Source organism: Arabidopsis thaliana, chromosome 5 (assembly GCF_000001735.4).
Source record: "Arabidopsis thaliana chromosome 5, partial sequence".
Classification (NCBI taxonomy): Eukaryota; Viridiplantae; Streptophyta; class Magnoliopsida; order Brassicales; family Brassicaceae; genus Arabidopsis; species Arabidopsis thaliana.
Window position 1 is genome coordinate 2,316,947 of NC_003076.8, and position 15,428 is coordinate 2,332,374.

Sequence of the window (15,428 nt, forward strand, 5' to 3'; positions counted from 1 at the left end):
AATGAGATAAAATGGTTAACTTCCTAACCTTCTAAGAGTGTCCGAGGATTCATTCGCATTCTAATTGGGCCCAGGTCAAGGCCCAGGACCAGGCCCTAGTGGGGTAAAATTTTGCACGCGTCGGTGCTTTGTTTTGGATGACTTGGCGAGAGGTGATAGGGTAGTGTCACGTTGGCGAGCGATATTCATTGGAAGATAACAATCAAAATGACGTTCGTAGGTCTAAGAAATACGAGGACTAAAGAGTAAAGAATATCTCTCTCTCTGATCTACTTAGTACTTACTTAGTAGTTACTTCTCTGTCTTATTTGATTTTGAGTCTCTGTTTTGTCTCTTCTCTTGAGATTGCGATAATGAGAGAACGGATTATTACATTCGTTTCGCTGCTTCTTGTAGCTTTGCTTTCGTTTCCCAGTGTTAGCTACTGTGACGACCAAACGGTGATTGGTCACTTCCTTGAAAAAGTTCCTATTTTAAAGATTTGTTCATCGAATCTCCAGTAACATGGTGTTTTTGTTGTTGTTCAGATCCTGTATGAATCGTTTGACGAGCCTTTTGATGGTCGCTGGGTCGTTTCAGAGAAAGCTGAATACCAAGGTAAAGCCATGTCGTCGTAGTGAATTCGTGTTTTGAATTTTTTGGTTTTCTTTCGTCTGTTGAAGTAAAAACAAGTTAGAATTAGTGTAATGGAAGTTACAATCAAAAGGGGGTCTTAAAGTTTTGGTTTTTATTGGAACAGATTTAGAAATGTTTACTTTTACTATAAGTGGATAAGAAACAGACTTTGTGTGAGCTCTTAAAAGGTTGCTTCTTATTTGAAATCTTTTAGGTGTGTGGAAGCACGAGAAGAGTGAAGGGCATGATGATTATGGACTTCTAGTGAGTGAGAAAGCTAAGAAGTACGGAATAGTTAAAGAGCTTGATGTTGATGAGCCTCTAAACCTTAACGAAGGAACTGTTGTTCTTCAATACGAGGCTCGTTTCCAAGAAGGGCTTGAGTGTGGTGGTGCTTACTTAAAGTATCTTCGTCCTCAAGAAGCTGGATGGGTTCCTCAAGGGTTTGATAATGATTCTCCTTACTCTATCATGTTTGGACCTGATAAGTGTGGTGCTACCAACAAGGTTCATTTCATCTTGAAGCATAAGAATCCCAAGAGTGGCGAGTTTGTTGAGCACCATCTCAAGTTCCCTCCTTCTGTTCCGTTTGACATGCTTTCTCATGTCTACACTGCGGTCTTGAAATCTGATAATGAGGTGAGGATTTTGGTCGATGGTGAGGAGAAGAAGAAGGGTAATTTACTGTCTGCTGAAGACTTTGAGCCTCCGTTGATTCCTTCCAAGACCATCCCTGATCCAGAGGACAAGAAGCCAGAAGACTGGGATGAGAGAGCCAAGATTCCTGATCCTAATGCTGTGAAGCCTGATGACTGGGATGAGGATGCACCCATGGAGATTGAAGATGAGGAAGCTGAGAAACCCGAAGGATGGTTGGATGATGAGCCTGTAGAGGTTGAAGACCCCGAGGCAAGCAAGCCAGAAGATTGGGATGACGAGGAAGATGGTGAGTGGGAGGCTCCTAAGGTTTCCAACACCAAGTGTGAGGCAGCACCCGGATGTGGCGAATGGAAGAGACCGATGAAGAGGAACCCTGCTTACAAGGGCAAATGGAGCTCACCTCTCATAGATAACCCAGCTTACAAGGGAATCTGGAAACCAAGAGACATTCCAAATCCTGATTATTTTGAGCTTGAGAGGCCGAATTTGGAGCCCATTGCTGCCATTGGTATTGAGATATGGACAATGCAAGACGGTATCTTATTTGACAACATCTTGATATCTAAAGACGAGAAGGTTGCTGAAACTTACAGACAAAGCACTTGGAAGCCCAAGTTTGATGTGGAGAAAGAGAAACAAAAGGCAGAGGATGAAGCTGCTGGTGAGGCAGATGGTCTCAAGAGTTACCAGGTATATTGATTTTCGCCACAAATTTGGAATGCTTATACATATCCTTTGTACTTATATTATGTATGTGCATTACTGCAGAAGAAGGTGTTCGACCTCTTGTACAAGGTTGCAGACATTTCTTTCCTTAGTGCGTACAAGTCAAAGATTATGGTAAGTTCTCATTTTCAGACTTTAGAAACATATTGTATAATGAAGAATCTTAAATGAGAATTTGCAATTTTCGTTTGTAGGAACTTATTGAGAAAGCTGAAACACAGCCAAACTTAACCATCGGTGTGCTCATTTCCATCGTGATCGTCTTCCTCTCTCTCTTCTTCAAGCTCATATTTGGTGGTGCAAAGGTAAAAAAAAAACATGTCAGTGAGATGTAATGTTTTGGTTGGCGGGTGTTTGAGTCTTAACGAAATTCTTGGTATGTATGTAGGCTAAGGTAGAAAAGAAGAAACCGGAAACAGCTGCAGAGACCTCGACAAGCGAGGCAAAGACAGAGGAGAAAGCAGAAGCGGTGGCTGCACCACGAAAGAGGCAGACGAGGCGTGAGAGTTAGATAAAAAGAGGATTAGATTTTGATTTTTGGGGCTTTTTGTTTTGATTTATCACCGTATAGACAAACAGTAGTGGACCTGATATTAAGACGATTATTGTAACATGTTTTTTTTGTATGCTTTTAGTTTCACATGAATCTGAATGTGGATCACAACATTTATGAGTTGAAATTTGATAAGTAATGGGTTGTGTACATCACATGCATCAGCATTATCAGTTTATCGTCTTTAGCTCGAGTGTTTACAACAAAATCTTAGCTTCGAGATTTAGACTTCTCTACCAAAGGGTCTTGATAGCCATGGCACGAGACTCGTATGATATACTAACCACAGTTAGGTCTGTTTGCAGAATGGATTCTTTGACAGAGCACGAGCTTCAGCAGCCAGAAGAGCATCATAAAGGTTTGATCGCTCTTCAAAATCTGTGTGTCTAACCACATTTCCAAAACCACGGGCAAGAACGAGCTCAGCACTATTCACCAGCTGGCTGACTGCCAGCAGATGATGCAGTCACTTCATCAGAAAATAAGACCAAAGTTGCTCCAACGACCATATCCTTCCTGCTTAGTCTCTGCTCTTTTTTTGTTCTTTCTAATGTCAGTGTAACATAAATAAGACGGCTTAAGGAATGGAAAGATAAGTTGGACCAGAAAACACACAAAAACTGTAAGCATGGTTCAAACTTCCCCTTATTTCAAGTCCTACATGGAAAATTTCTTTAAAAAGTCTAAAACGTATATAAATTAAAAGAAGAAGAGAAGAAACAAATCTAAAACCTTACAAAAAGTTCGACATGTCTTTAAACTCTTTAGAGAAACACACCGAAGCTTCTCTCCCTACCTCATGGTCCCTTTGAACCATATCACGACTTATCGGTTTTTATAATTTTACCGGCGACCACCAGCAGGCTTTCTGGCCGGACCAGTGTCCTCATCATCGGACTCAATGTCACCGTACTGCCAGATTCCAATTCTCGACTTGCGAGCTTCCTCTTGGAACTTCTCTAAAGCATCAAGAGCAGCTTGTTTGCCTTTGTGCCCCCATTTCTGACGTTTCTCCATTCTCGCTATTCCTTCCTGTTCATCATCATCCTCATCAATACCAATACCAATTCTTGGAAATGTTTTTTAGACAAGGTGAGAGAAAACCGACCTGAAGCATTGCAGCATTTACAGAGATCTCATCATCAACAGCAATGAGAGTGACAACGAATTCAGTTCCAGTGCCTTGCCCTTTGACTTTGCCTCCAGATGTGTCTCTTTCTTCTATCACTGCTTTGAACTCTTTACCACTACCCAGAGTTACAGTATGCAAATACTCTCCCGCTTCAGGACCAAAGTCGTCTTCCAAGCTTGGAACCTTTATGTAGGCAAGTCTGCAGAGCTGAGCGAGCCCTGGTGCTGCAGATACCGAAGGGTCTATTGGTCTGATTGCGCTGTATGGAACTGTCTCTTGGTTTCCATAATCGATGTAGAACACTTCGAATTTTTCATCTGGGGATTGAACCGCTGCTCGGGGTGCTGTCACAATCTGAACACAAGTATCGATTGTATGAATAAAGCATGAAGCAAAGAAAATCTCGAAACAAAGAAAGTGAATTAAAATTACCATTGCACGGTTCCAGGAGTTATCAAGGCTAAACTGTGCAAGGACGATGTCACCTCTCTTTGGATTAAAGGATCCGATAATGGGAGCGTCTTTAATACTCAATGATGCAAGCTGGTTCTGAATCGAAGCTATTTTCTGATCTCCAGCAGATTGAACATAGAACCGACCACCTCCAAGTACTTCTGTAACAACAACCTGTAATAGTAGGCAATGAAATGAAAATGAAGGTTTGCTTTTTATTTATAAAAAAAAGATGTGACGTTTGTGAAGGATCATGTGGATAAGTTCACCTTTAAGGTCTCCTTTTGCCTGGTTTCTACGGTGTTAGTATTTCCGTTTGAGACTTCTTCTCCTTCAACATAGTTTTCCCAAATCTGAAAAATATCAAAACAGTTTAGCAAATTACGTTTTGAAAGAAAGAATTTTCTTCACTAAACATGTAATTGCCGACCACCTTCAGTTTCTGGTTTTTAGCAGATCTCTCTGCCTGTTCAAGAAGATGTGCTTCGGCGATCCTGTCTGCACCAAAGCTAGTCTGCATTTTTGCTAAGCCAGCTTCAAGCAGAACTGTAGCCACGTTTGTCCTCGATTCCCACATGGATCCCAAGAAAGTACCGGTTCTATCCACGGTTTCAACTTCAATCTGTGTGATTATAATAGAGTATGAGAAACCCATTTAAAAGAATAGGAAACTGAGATTAATTCTTAGATGTGCATTCGGTTTACCTCAACATCTCTCTGCATGATCCTACGTCTCATTACAGAGATAGCTTCTTCTGAATAAGGTTCGCCACGGCCAGGACATCTGACACCAGAGAATGAAAAGGCTATGCTACATGTTATCTTTGGGATATAAAGCTTAAACCGATGTCCGCTGAGGACATATTCCACAACAGCGGGTATTCTCCTGATTCTTTGCAGGGATGGCAGGAAATCTTTAGCTTTCTTAGCTGCCGACTGAGACAAATATATGGTTACACATTAGATTAGTCAAAAAGGTTAATGAGGAAAATGCGTTTATTATGTACATGGAGATATATATATATATATATATATATACTAACCACAGTTAGGTCTGTGATGTGCATGGCTGGAGATTCTTTTGCAGAATGGATTCCTTTCTTTCCAGCCAGAGCACGAGCTTCAGCAGCCAGAAGAGCATCATAATGGTTTGATCGCTCTTCAAAATCTCTATGTCTAACCACATTTCCAAAACCACGGACAAGAACGAGCTCAGCAATATTCACACCAACCGGCTGACTGCCAGCAATTGCTGCAGCAGGTGGTGCAGTCACTTCATCAGAATCGGCTTTGGCAGCAGATGGAAGGAACACTGAGCCAAAATCCATGAACCTATCAGCAGCTCCAGATGTGGTAGGACCATCTCCTTGGGTGACTTTCCTTGAATATTCCATTTGAACAATAACCTGTTGCAGGAAAAGGGAAGTCAAATCTTGTTCATATGTGCGTATACAAAGGCAATGCAAAAGGCTCAACACAATACCTGTTTGCCAATAAGTCGTTGTCTCAGAAATTCTCTTGCTTCCCGAGCATAAGGAGCTGGTTTCTCTTCTCTACGTGGGTTGCCCATTTTTGGAGATCTGATACTCGAAAGACAGACCCGTCTCTCTGCTGCTGGACTCCCAAATGGAACAGCATCATCGGCAACTATTAGACAATCCCCACTCACCACTTCCACTACCTAAAGAGAGATAAAACCAATAACTCAATAACCAAAGGAGAAGGACAGTATTTAGAAAGAATTTCTGCAGACAAGTTACCTTTCCCGTAAAGTTCTGGTCATGAATTGCCTTAGAGTTTGTAGCTGGAGGAACGTAGTTTGCCCACATTTTAACCTTATCTTTCTTGCATTGAAGTTCTGCAGCTTTCAACTTTTTCTTAGCTTCCTCCTCCATCATGTTGGCACTCCATTCAACAAATTTAGCAAGACCCTAAGAAAATATAATAGCAGCAAAGGTCATTGATATTGTTTCAACAACATAGAAAGATCATATATTCCAGTTATTTTCTATCAGAGATCAAAAACTGACCAGTAGAATTACAAAGTATAACATTATGTGTCAAACAAATTTCTCTAAGTAACAACATGTGCAATATAGAGAAGAAAATTGTAGTTTTTACGCCACTAGTAGAGCAAAAACATTTTCAGTCCATTAAGTTAATATGCAATTTATGTTGAAAGCAAAATAACTGCTTAGTGTAAACACGTACATTTTCAACGAGCTCCAACCCCAAGTCTTTAACTGTTTCCCCATCAGAATAATGAACTGAACCAATCAGATTGTTGAATTTGTCAACGCCTTCAAGAACAATGCGAACCTGCATTATCCAGCTCAAAACTGAGATCACACTAATGCAAAATACAGATAAACAGGAGAGAAGCTGATGAGAAAAATCCTTACATCTCTACTAAGAACACGGTGTTCGGTAAAGTACTTGGCTTCAGTTGCAAATGGATCAGAGGAAACCTCGACAGACGATGCTGCAGAGGCAGCAAGTCTCTGAGCTGTCGTTAGAGGACCTCGTGACTCAGCAGAAACATCTCCATTCGGCTCATCTGGAACTGTCTCAACAACACTTCCATTTGTGGTTCGCCTTCCCATTGATGGAGCCTACATTGAAAGAGAAATATTGCTGAATGTGTTTCAAAGTGATAGGTTAAAACGTTAACCTTGCATGCAGCAAGAACTGAGAAACAAGTTTAGATACCTGGACTCCCGCAACAAATACTTGCACAAACTGGAACTCTGGAAGAAGATAAACCCGAATAGTACTTCCATCACGCACTTGCTCTACAATACCTTCCATAGGCTTGCCCTTGTTTGCAGCTAAAAGGCCCATGGCATCAAAGCCAGCAGAATCCCCAATGGCAGAAGGAGGAAGATTTCTGATAGATGCCTCAGCAGCACCAGGAACCTGGAGTCGGGTAAATCCATCATCAAATCAATTAAGGCAGTAAAGAATTTGGAGAATAAGTAAGGAAGATAAGACCAACCTTGCTCCAACGACCATATCCTTCCTGCTTGGCCAGCTCTTCAAGCTGTAGCAACTCTTTAATGTAAGGACTAACCTTGTCCTGATTCTGCTGACCTGGCTCCCTAACCTGTCATGTCATAAAGCTAAGGTATCACCACCATAATTCAGACAACACCATCTCGAGTGAAAGAAAACGCTTATCACCTTTGCCCAACCAGTTTTAACAACAAGCTTAGCAAGATTCTCGTTGCCAAGGAAAACAGAGCCAAATTCTCTTCCAGCAATAGCTTCCACCTTGTAATCCACTTTGAATGCAACCTCCTGTCAAATAAAAACTTGAGATGAGAAAATATAGTCACTCACAATAGCTAGTGTATAATAACTGAGTTATTAATTTTGACTTTGCACCTTTCCTATGCAAAGTTTCCTCAAAAATTCTTTGCTTTCCCATGCAAAAGGCTCATCTATACCTCCTCTGCGAGCCTAAAAAGAGGAAAAAACAAACAACATGACATTTAATTCCAACAAAAAATAATATAATCTGCGGTTTAAGACTTCATAAGCAGTATGAAAAGAAAAAAATCAATATCAAAAAGATTTTTTGATTGGTTGTGATGATCACAAGCTTTTGTTTCAAACACTAATATCTGGTAAAAAAAACTTGAGATTAAAACTCACCATCTTAGGTGCCATAAGAGAAGAAAAAGTAATGGTCTTTTCCGGTGGAGGTCCAGCTCTGTTGTGGCTCAAAGCCGTGATCACTAAGCAGTCTCCGGAGGTAACAGCCTTCACTCTTCCTTTAAGCCATTGGTTCTCAGCCCCCGTTGCCATGTTCACTAGCTAACCTTAGACCAAAGCCATTTCGGCAAAAATCAGAGTAAATCATTCAAAAGACTCATCATTTGGCCGCACTATAACACAGTGCATTGGTAAAATATATGATCAAACATCAATTTGGTCTGATTAGATAATCGAAACCACTAACGAGATTAAGCTACATGCATCGATACATAAAGACTACAATATTCATCATCAACGAATCACAAAAATGTACATTTGTCTCGATCTGCACTATAACTTTGAGCTAACCAAACCAATCAGACGAGACTCTATATCGCTCGATCAGATCGGAACTAATCGGAAAAGATCAAATTGAATCAATGAATGGATAGATCTACGAGAATTCTTCGATAATTCCGACGAACATACCTTGATTAAACCAAATGATAGATCTGGAGAAGAGAGTCTCTCTGTGATTGAATACAAAAGAGGAGATGAAGAAGAAGAAGACAGAGAGAGAAGCTCAGAGTTTGGGCAAAAAGAGTTTAACGGCGGATCTCGAGATGGGAAGAGAGCTCAGGGGATTTGTGCAGAGGAGCTAAAAGAAAGAAAGAAATATAAACCAGAGGAAAGAGGGAAGATGACTAGTATTTGTCTCTTTTACCCTCGCTATTTCGAATAAATTACGTGTAGGTGCCATTTTGTTAGATTTTGTTTTTACGGAAAAGAGTTGGTTTTAAGGTCGTACCGTGGAAAGTGAATATCCACTTGTCTGTTTCACTTTAGAAGTTTACAGAAAAATCAACCCTAAAACTAAAAGTCTACTTACCATTTTTTTTTGCATATATAGTCCTAGCGATTAATTTCTTTTATAACTAGATAGACATAGTCACATAGATAGTCTTTAAAAAAATTTGGATTCATTTATATACAAAGATTAGAGATAGATGATATAAAAAAAACCACTAGCTATTCAAGTTAATCCATTACGTGTGCTGGTTTATCTGGTTTCCGCTCTTTGATTGGCTATCGATTAGATAAATACTTAAAACAAATTACTCTTTTGTGTTTCCGTTCTTTGGCTCACATCGATTAGAGATATTTAGATAGATACTTAAAACATATTTAACATTTTGATTGTTTGTTTCTTGTATACTTTTGTTATGAAGTGTTGCATTTGAAGGTTACAATTGAGGGCAATTACTCTGTAAGACCGGCGAGCAAATTAATTGCCTGTGATTATAGATAAGAGCAAAATTTGTAAAACCCCAAAATAAATATCAAGTCAACTTTTGCTTTGGGGTTAAATAAGAAAAAACTACAATATGTATCAAGTCAAATGTCACTATTTATTGGTAATAAATAATGGGATCTGCCAGAAATGTTTTCATTGACTCAAAACTTCTTTTTATGGTAAAATCAAAACTTTTTCAGATTTAGCTAATTCATCTTTAATGAATAAAAAATATAGACGTTTGATTTTATTTATTTCAGGTTTGGACTATGCAGGGCTGGGATTATGCACCATAATATTTTGTTTCCGACGAAAAAAAGCTTTACAGTGAAGAAGTTGAGATCGAAAATAGAACGCGAAGGTCGTAAAGTCAAAGGTAGTACAATAAATTCCCACCCACAAAACTCGCCGAACACAATTTATTATAATTAAAATTCTATACCCACGCAATTCCCATTTCCTCTTCTAGTAAAGCAAAAAATGCAATTTCAAACACATACACGACAGCTACATAAAAAACGAATAAAAAACACGTGTATATTTCCACTTTTATATCAGCACTAGTTCCAAAATTCCAATCACCGTCAGTCACGTTCGATATGGAAACAAAACCCTTTCACGGATTAATCATTAGACAAAATCCCAATAGATTAATTTATATCCAGAGTCGCGCACTACAAAGCATGATCGTCAAAAACGGTCCCAACCATATGTTCATTTCATAACATTGACTTGATCACTCATTGAGACAGAACAATATGCTACTTATAACATAACTTCTTTTTAAACAAAACACACAACATTGATTTGACTACATTTCCCAATGTAAAAAAAAAGATTGAAGAAAGCTCAAATGTGTAACCTACGGGGAGGGATTAAAGCCCGAGGAGGATTTGGTATCGAGTCATCCGGTCCAAGATCATCAATAGGTGGTCGCTTCCTATGTGCATCGGTAACCGATTGGTACGCCATACCCAATGCCAAAGCCTACCACACAATTTTCCTAAATTTCAGTTCACTGAACGACATATAAGATATATATTCTATTGGTTTTACTTACAATGTGATCACGTTCTGGAGGGGCATAAATTCCGGCATTGATCGTTGTCCGTCTCCGGCAACTGTTGGTTGGTGGATCCGTTATGTTCTTGAAACCGGTCGGAATCACTAGAACCGGCAAACCGACTAGGTTTCCCATACAGACTTTCTCCCAATCGGTCACATTTCCAATAAACGCATCGACTGTAAAGCTCTTCTCCACTTCCCGAATCAACTTACCACGAGCTCTCTGAGCCTAAGCCGGTAAATTAGATAGATAAATAAATCGGACATAACTATCACAAAACCAACCTATAAACCAAAATGAGAAGTTGAAATGGACAAAAACCTGAATGTAATCTACTGCTGTAACTACACGAGCACGGCGTAACTCAACCGGCCATTGATCTTGAGCTTCATAGAGATCTTCTTGACCGGTTCTTTGCCATTCATCAAAATGAGCCAACATATCTACATCCATTGTGAAGTTCAATATCCCTTGAACCGATTCCACAGTATAATTTAGCTCAAAAGGAACCATATTGACACCTTTGGAACCAAGAACTTCCACCACCTGAAGAAGTCAAATGTTGAATCAACACAAACTAGTTCATTACTGTGATTGGAAAAAGTATTTAGCAGCTTGTTTACCTTCATATCAGCATCTTTTGTATACCCAACTGTGAGTTTTGTGATATCAACGGAGAAGGGATCTTCAAACGCGATCTCTCTAGATGAGAGATCATCGGGATCTTTTCCTTTGATAGCGTCAAGAATTACAGCGCAATCCGCTGCTGTTCTACAGAAAGGTCCCAGCTTATCCTGTAACAAGAGGAGTTGGATCTTAAAGGTTAGATATTCTCAAGTTTTCACTCGGTTTTGAAGCACATTAAAACCGCTACTATTTTCAACATACCAGGCTCTCGGATATGCTCATCACTCCGGTTCTACCAACGCTCCCAAATGTCGGACGCAATGCTGTTATGCCACACCGCGCTGCAGGGTATGTCATTGAGCCTGCTGTCTCCGAGCCTATAGCAAAAGGAACCATACCTGAACAAAAAGTTTACCCAAAAAGAGGAAAAGGAGCTGTTTATATTTTCAGCTATAGCCAAACTGAAACGTAATCTTGACTCATTTTTCTAAAATAAAAACTAACCAGCCGATGTGGATGCAGCGGGTCCAGCTGATGACCCGGTAGAGAATTCCTCGATATTCCATGGATTCCTAGTCCGTCCCCCGAACCAGATATCATCATAAGCCATAGAACCCGTAACAAGCTTTGCTACTAAAACTGCACCTGAAGCTTTTAATCTAAACAACCAAAAAAACCAAGTGTCCAATGGACGTTGTAACTCCAATACAGCAAAAAGGAAAATCAATGAACATAGTGAAATTTTATTTTCAGGACCTTTTGTAAACCCATGCTTCAATGTCAAGAAATTGGTCTTTGAAAGAAGTTGAACCCCAAGTTGTTTTATATCCGGGAACTGCAACTATATCCTTTAAACCATATGGAATCCCGTGAAGAGGTCCTATCACGCACAAAAATTTCATAGTAAGAAACTTGAAACACCAATCCATCAAACAGATTTGTATGTGGCATTAGAGATTCCATCAAACAGACTATACGGCACTAGAGAAAGATACCAAGATAAGTTCCTTGAGAGAGTAAATCATCAGCTTCTTTGGCTTGTTTGTATGCCAGTTCTTCAGTATAAGTAACTACCGCTTCAAGAACATGATTGTACCTTTTACCATTAACAAAATCAGCATCATGTAAAATTCCCTGCAAACGTTCAGTGAAAATGGAAGCTCCCTTACCGTTTTAACTGCTTAAGATAAATCCGAACGAGTTCTTTGGAAGTAATTTGTCTCGTCTTTATAAGTTCTCCGAGTTCAAGAACCTGCCATAATGCATTCCTCTAGTTAGACGAATAGACCAGTCTATCGAAATAACAACCATAAAAAAGAGTGATGACTTACGCTCATGAAGGCGATATCTTCTTCATCTCTAGGGAGTTTTACTCCGGATGCCGAAGGGTATTTGAATCTCTTGTCTTGCACTCGTTGAACTTCTCTGTTCCAAGACGGATTAAACACCAACGGGGATGGATTTTCCAACCCACCATTCTTAGTAGCTACTAGTTTCCGGTTGGCTCGATATATAGGAACATTCATTTCAGTAGCCCCCTTTGCAATCTCCTGTAGCTATATAGACCAATCACAAACATCAAAACTCCATTATCATAACTGATAAGTAAAACATACACTTTCTTACTCAAAGTATGATTTAGAAACCCAAAATGGCTATCTAAATGAACAAATCTAAATCAATTCAAACCAATCAGGTAAAAACGTAGAAAGGTGATTCCTTGAATCATTACAGAACATTAACAGACTGTTAAGAGAATCAAAAGACTTACTTTAGTTTCATTGAAGAATGCAGAATCAATCAACTCAAACATGCCCTGAAGACACTTAGCTTCCATAGTCTTATCTGGTAGTTCAGTTAGAGTAACTGTCCTGATCATAAACAGTGTAAATAACATCAGCTCACTGTCTAAAACCACAAAGTTGAAAAAATACAAAAAAATAGATTTTCTTTTACCTCGTCAAAGTTGTAATCTTACGGCAAGGAACACTCACTTTCCGGTCCAAGAGTTTCCACAGATTCTTACAATTTCTCACCATTTCAATAGAAGGCTCACATGGAAGAAGACGGGAGCAGAGAAGCTTCGAGTCAGAAGGATTTGCGTCCGCACAAAAGACCGTTAAACCTAGGAGGAGGCAGAGGAATAAAAGCGGCGCGCATGTACGGCTACGAGGAAGTGAGCCACGCGTCGCTAAACAAGGTCGTGCGCTTGGATCACACGTGGCGATCGATGGTCTCGCCATCGTCTCGGCTAGTGTGATTCGAGCTTGACAACGGTGACAGTGAAATCGTTGTTTTTGGGTTTAGGAGATAAACAAGAATCAGACGGCCGTTGACTTTGACGCTGCTCCGAGGAGGAACTCAATTCGAATGCAAAACTGGAAACTGGATAAATTGATCATTAATTAGACGATAATCGAGTACTTAAAATATATTATTACATAAATACTCAATGATAAACTAATTTTGTTTATGATTTAAAGATGGTTAAAACCGGTTTACTCTATTGAGTTTTCGTCCTCAGCAGTCTGCATCTGACTTTTAAGTTTTAATTAAACATAAATTAAATAAAAGAGAGAATAATATAATTATCCAGCTAGATTGCTTCGTTGCCTCAAAGGAAAAAGTAACAAAAGACAAAAACTTTCAATTATGTGAAGAATCGTACACCTTTCTTATCGTCTTCTCCATCGTTTCTCCCTGAAGATTTGTTCTACTACTCTTTTTGGGTATATCTGTTTACTTGAATCTCTTACCATGAAAGTTCTTCAATTATTTCCTTACTTAAATCTAAGTTGCTTTATGTTGCGTTTGATTAATGGGATCGTACTTTTCTAAAGTTCTAGCCTTTTATACGAAAAAGCAACTTTTCGTGATTTTCTTCAATTGAATAGCTAAAATTAGGAAATTTTCCTTTTCAGTGTTGTTTTTCTTTTTCTATTTTCTTTCTTTTCTCTTCTTCTTCTTCTTCAAGCGATGAACCAGAAAAGTTTTGATTTTGATTTTGGTGAACCAGGAAAGTGGTACTCGATCTGTGGTTTGTTGATTCTGAATTAGTATATTCCTGGAAAATTCTGTAAGTAGATTTATGATAACTAATCTGAATTTCATTTAGCTCTGATTGTTGTGAAAATTGTGATAGTTTTGCAGATCAATAGCTATTCCTAAGTTGTTGAGTTACACAACAGGTTCATTGATGCAGAGTTGTTCTTGTAACACTTGATAGCTATTCCCTAAGTTGTTGTGGCTTGTCTCAGGATCTTCTTGGCTTTTAGGTTAATTTCTATGACATTTAGATACTAGGGCATTGTTGGCTGTGATGGACTCATTGTGATCTTTTACTGGCTCATTGAGTACTGAACCACAGATCTCTTAACATCTTCATGTTTTTGGTTTTCTGCTTGTGTTCTTTGGTTTTGTGAGTGGTTTCTATCTGTATCTAATTTCTCATTCTTCAGGTTCAGTTTCATAATTTAAACAAGATGCAGCTCAAAGTCCCTGAACATCAGGTTGCAGGACACATTGCTAAAGACGGGAAGCCTGGTCCTCTCGTAGATGACAAGGGTCGGTTCTTCAAGCCACTTCAGGGCGATTCTCGTGGTGAAATCGAGGTAAAGTTCTACGAATCTTTCTCCTCAAACACAGAGGTTCCAGAACACATCCATAGATATTTCCCGGTGTATCACGGCACTCAAGCAGTTGAAGGTTCTGATGGAGCAGCCATGATGGTGTTGGAAAATCTTCTTGCAGAATACACAAAACCATCAGTAATGGATGTTAAGATGGGTTCGAGAACATGGTATCCTGATGCATCTGAAGAATACATCCAAAAATGTTTGAAGAAAGACACGGGTACCACAACCGTGTCATCGGGTTTCAGGATCTCTGGTTTCGAAGTGTATGATCACAAAGAATCGAGTTTCTGGAAGCCCGAGAGGAAGCTTCTTCGCGGGCTCGATGTAGATGGAGCGAGATTGACTCTGAGGAAGTTTGTATCATCTAACTCACTTTCGGACACTGGCTCGAAACCTGACTCTGCTTTTGCCTCGAGTGTTTACGGCGGTTCCCACGGGATCTTAACGCAGTTGCTGGAACTCAAGACCTGGTTCGAGAACCAAACGCTCTACCATTTCAACTCTTGTTCGATTTTAATGGTCTATGAGAATGAATCCATCTTAAAGGGAAATGATGATGATGCTAGACCACAAGTCAAGCTGGTGGATTTTGCTCATGTTCTTGATGGTAATGGTGTCATTGACCATAACTTCTTGGGTGGTCTTTGCTCTTTCATAAACTTCATTCGTGAGATTCTTCAGAGCCCAGATGAGTCTGCAGATTCTTAGATTTAAGTTAATTTGTTTGTTATGGCTTTGGCTGATTCCAATTTTTGGATATAAACTTATGTTTCCTTCACATATGTACTTGATTACCTAAAGAGCAGAATACATTCGTACTCTTTTCTCAAAGAGTATTCCATTTCTAGGCATATAAAAAAATTCCATATTTGAACTTTACTTTGAATGTGACTTGTACAGCTAAAAAAGTTTAGCGCCAAAAGAGGAAATAATTCACACTAATAGTAAATTTCGTAAATAATTAAGAGTTT

General features: G+C 39.3%; 4 protein-coding genes across 11 annotated transcripts; 2 read left to right on the forward strand and 2 right to left on the reverse strand.

Annotated features, from left to right (window-relative positions):
- Positions 1-179: 179 nt before the first annotated feature.
- On the forward strand, positions 180-2,897 carry AT5G07340 (Calreticulin family protein). 2 transcript variants are annotated; one of them, NM_120816.3, is made up of 6 exons: positions 180-440; positions 528-597; positions 830-1,965; positions 2,044-2,115; positions 2,196-2,306; positions 2,390-2,897. In NM_120816.3, the coding sequence occupies exons 1-6, from the start codon at positions 354-356 to the stop codon at positions 2,510-2,512; spliced, it is 1,599 nt and encodes a 532-aa protein (NP_196351.1). In that variant the 5' UTR covers positions 180-353; the 3' UTR covers positions 2,513-2,897. The 2 variants fall into 2 exon arrangements, with proteins under 2 accessions (NP_196351.1, NP_001190249.1); NM_001203320.1 differs by having other exon boundaries at positions 267-464; positions 2,390-2,703.
- A 150-nt stretch (positions 2,898-3,047) lies between these two features.
- On the reverse strand, positions 3,048-8,589 carry Tudor1 (TUDOR-SN protein 1; the record flags this gene model as incomplete). 2 transcript variants are annotated; one of them, NM_001161225.2, is made up of 19 exons in its annotated part: positions 8,325-8,473; positions 7,794-7,955; positions 7,524-7,598; positions 7,320-7,436; positions 7,135-7,242; positions 6,849-7,055; positions 6,542-6,751; positions 6,351-6,458; positions 5,900-6,070; positions 5,623-5,820; positions 5,183-5,545; positions 4,845-5,075; positions 4,573-4,761; positions 4,409-4,492; positions 4,119-4,313; positions 3,663-4,040; positions 3,409-3,586; positions 3,176-3,211; positions 3,075-3,097 (listed from the first exon to the last, which is right to left on the reverse strand). In NM_001161225.2, exons 2-19 carry the CDS (start codon positions 7,944-7,946, stop codon positions 3,075-3,077), a joined length of 3,024 nt encoding a protein of 1,007 aa, NP_001154697.2. In that variant the 5' UTR covers positions 7,947-7,955; positions 8,325-8,473. The 2 variants fall into 2 exon arrangements, with proteins under 2 accessions (NP_196352.2, NP_001154697.2); NM_120817.3 differs by having other exon boundaries at positions 3,048-3,586; positions 8,325-8,589.
- A 1,151-nt stretch (positions 8,590-9,740) lies between these two features.
- On the reverse strand, positions 9,741-13,516 carry AT5G07360 (Amidase family protein). 3 transcript variants are annotated; one of them, NM_001342933.1, is made up of 13 exons: positions 13,493-13,516; positions 12,779-13,207; positions 12,594-12,693; positions 12,154-12,378; positions 11,992-12,074; positions 11,818-11,918; positions 11,579-11,702; positions 11,327-11,481; positions 11,084-11,220; positions 10,819-10,989; positions 10,517-10,741; positions 10,190-10,423; positions 9,747-10,116 (listed from the first exon to the last, which is right to left on the reverse strand). In NM_001342933.1, exons 2-13 carry the CDS (start codon positions 13,063-13,065, stop codon positions 9,979-9,981), a joined length of 1,980 nt encoding a protein of 659 aa, NP_001331984.1. In that variant the 5' UTR covers positions 13,066-13,207; positions 13,493-13,516; the 3' UTR covers positions 9,747-9,978. The 3 variants fall into 3 exon arrangements, with proteins under 3 accessions (NP_196353.2, NP_001331984.1, NP_001078540.1); NM_120818.5 differs by lacking the exon at positions 13,493-13,516 and having other exon boundaries at positions 9,741-10,116; positions 12,779-13,327; NM_001085071.1 differs by lacking the exon at positions 13,493-13,516 and having other exon boundaries at positions 9,758-10,116; positions 11,084-11,199; positions 12,779-13,196.
- IPK2a (inositol polyphosphate kinase 2 alpha) lies at positions 13,392-15,392 on the forward strand. Of its 4 annotated transcripts, NM_120819.2 has the most exons (3): positions 13,748-13,898; positions 14,011-14,097; positions 14,281-15,335. In NM_120819.2, the coding sequence occupies exon 3, from the start codon at positions 14,305-14,307 to the stop codon at positions 15,163-15,165; it is 861 nt and encodes a 286-aa protein (NP_196354.1). In that variant the 5' UTR covers positions 13,748-13,898; positions 14,011-14,097; positions 14,281-14,304; the 3' UTR covers positions 15,166-15,335. The 4 variants fall into 4 exon arrangements, with proteins under 4 accessions (NP_850786.1, NP_850787.1, NP_974748.1 ...); NM_180455.3 differs by lacking the exons at positions 13,748-13,898; positions 14,011-14,097 and adding an exon at positions 13,392-13,551 and having other exon boundaries at positions 14,281-15,392; NM_180456.2 differs by lacking the exon at positions 14,011-14,097 and having other exon boundaries at positions 13,442-13,898; positions 14,281-15,390.
- The last annotated feature ends 36 nt before the right edge of the window (positions 15,393-15,428 follow it).

What these genes read in the sequence shown, in the direction of transcription:
- AT5G07340 (NM_001203320.1), top strand. Translation starts at nt 354, where the DNA reads ATGAGAGAACGGATTATTACATTCGTTTCGCTGCTTCTTGTAGCTTTG. An exon ending in CGTACAAGTCAAAGATTATG is followed by an intron (nt 2,116 to 2,195) that starts GTAAGTTCTCAT and finishes TTTCGTTTGTAG; the next exon opens with GAACTTATTGAGAAAGCTGA. An exon ending in TCATATTTGGTGGTGCAAAG is followed by an intron (nt 2,307 to 2,389) that starts GTAAAAAAAAAA and finishes GTATGTATGTAG; the next exon opens with GCTAAGGTAGAAAAGAAGAA.
- AT5G07360 (NM_120818.5), bottom strand. Translation starts at nt 13,065, where the DNA reads ATGGCGAGACCATCGATCGCCACGTGTGATCCAAGCGCACGACCTTGT. An exon ending in TGAGCATATCCGAGAGCCTG is followed by an intron (nt 10,990 to 11,083) that starts GTATGTTGAAAA and finishes CTCTTGTTACAG; the next exon opens with GATAAGCTGGGACCTTTCTG. An exon ending in CAGCAGTAGATTACATTCAG is followed by an intron (nt 10,424 to 10,516) that starts GTTTTTGTCCAT and finishes TTACCGGCTTAG; the next exon opens with GCTCAGAGAGCTCGTGGTAA.
- IPK2a (NM_180455.3), top strand. Translation starts at nt 14,305, where the DNA reads ATGCAGCTCAAAGTCCCTGAACATCAGGTTGCAGGACACATTGCTAAA.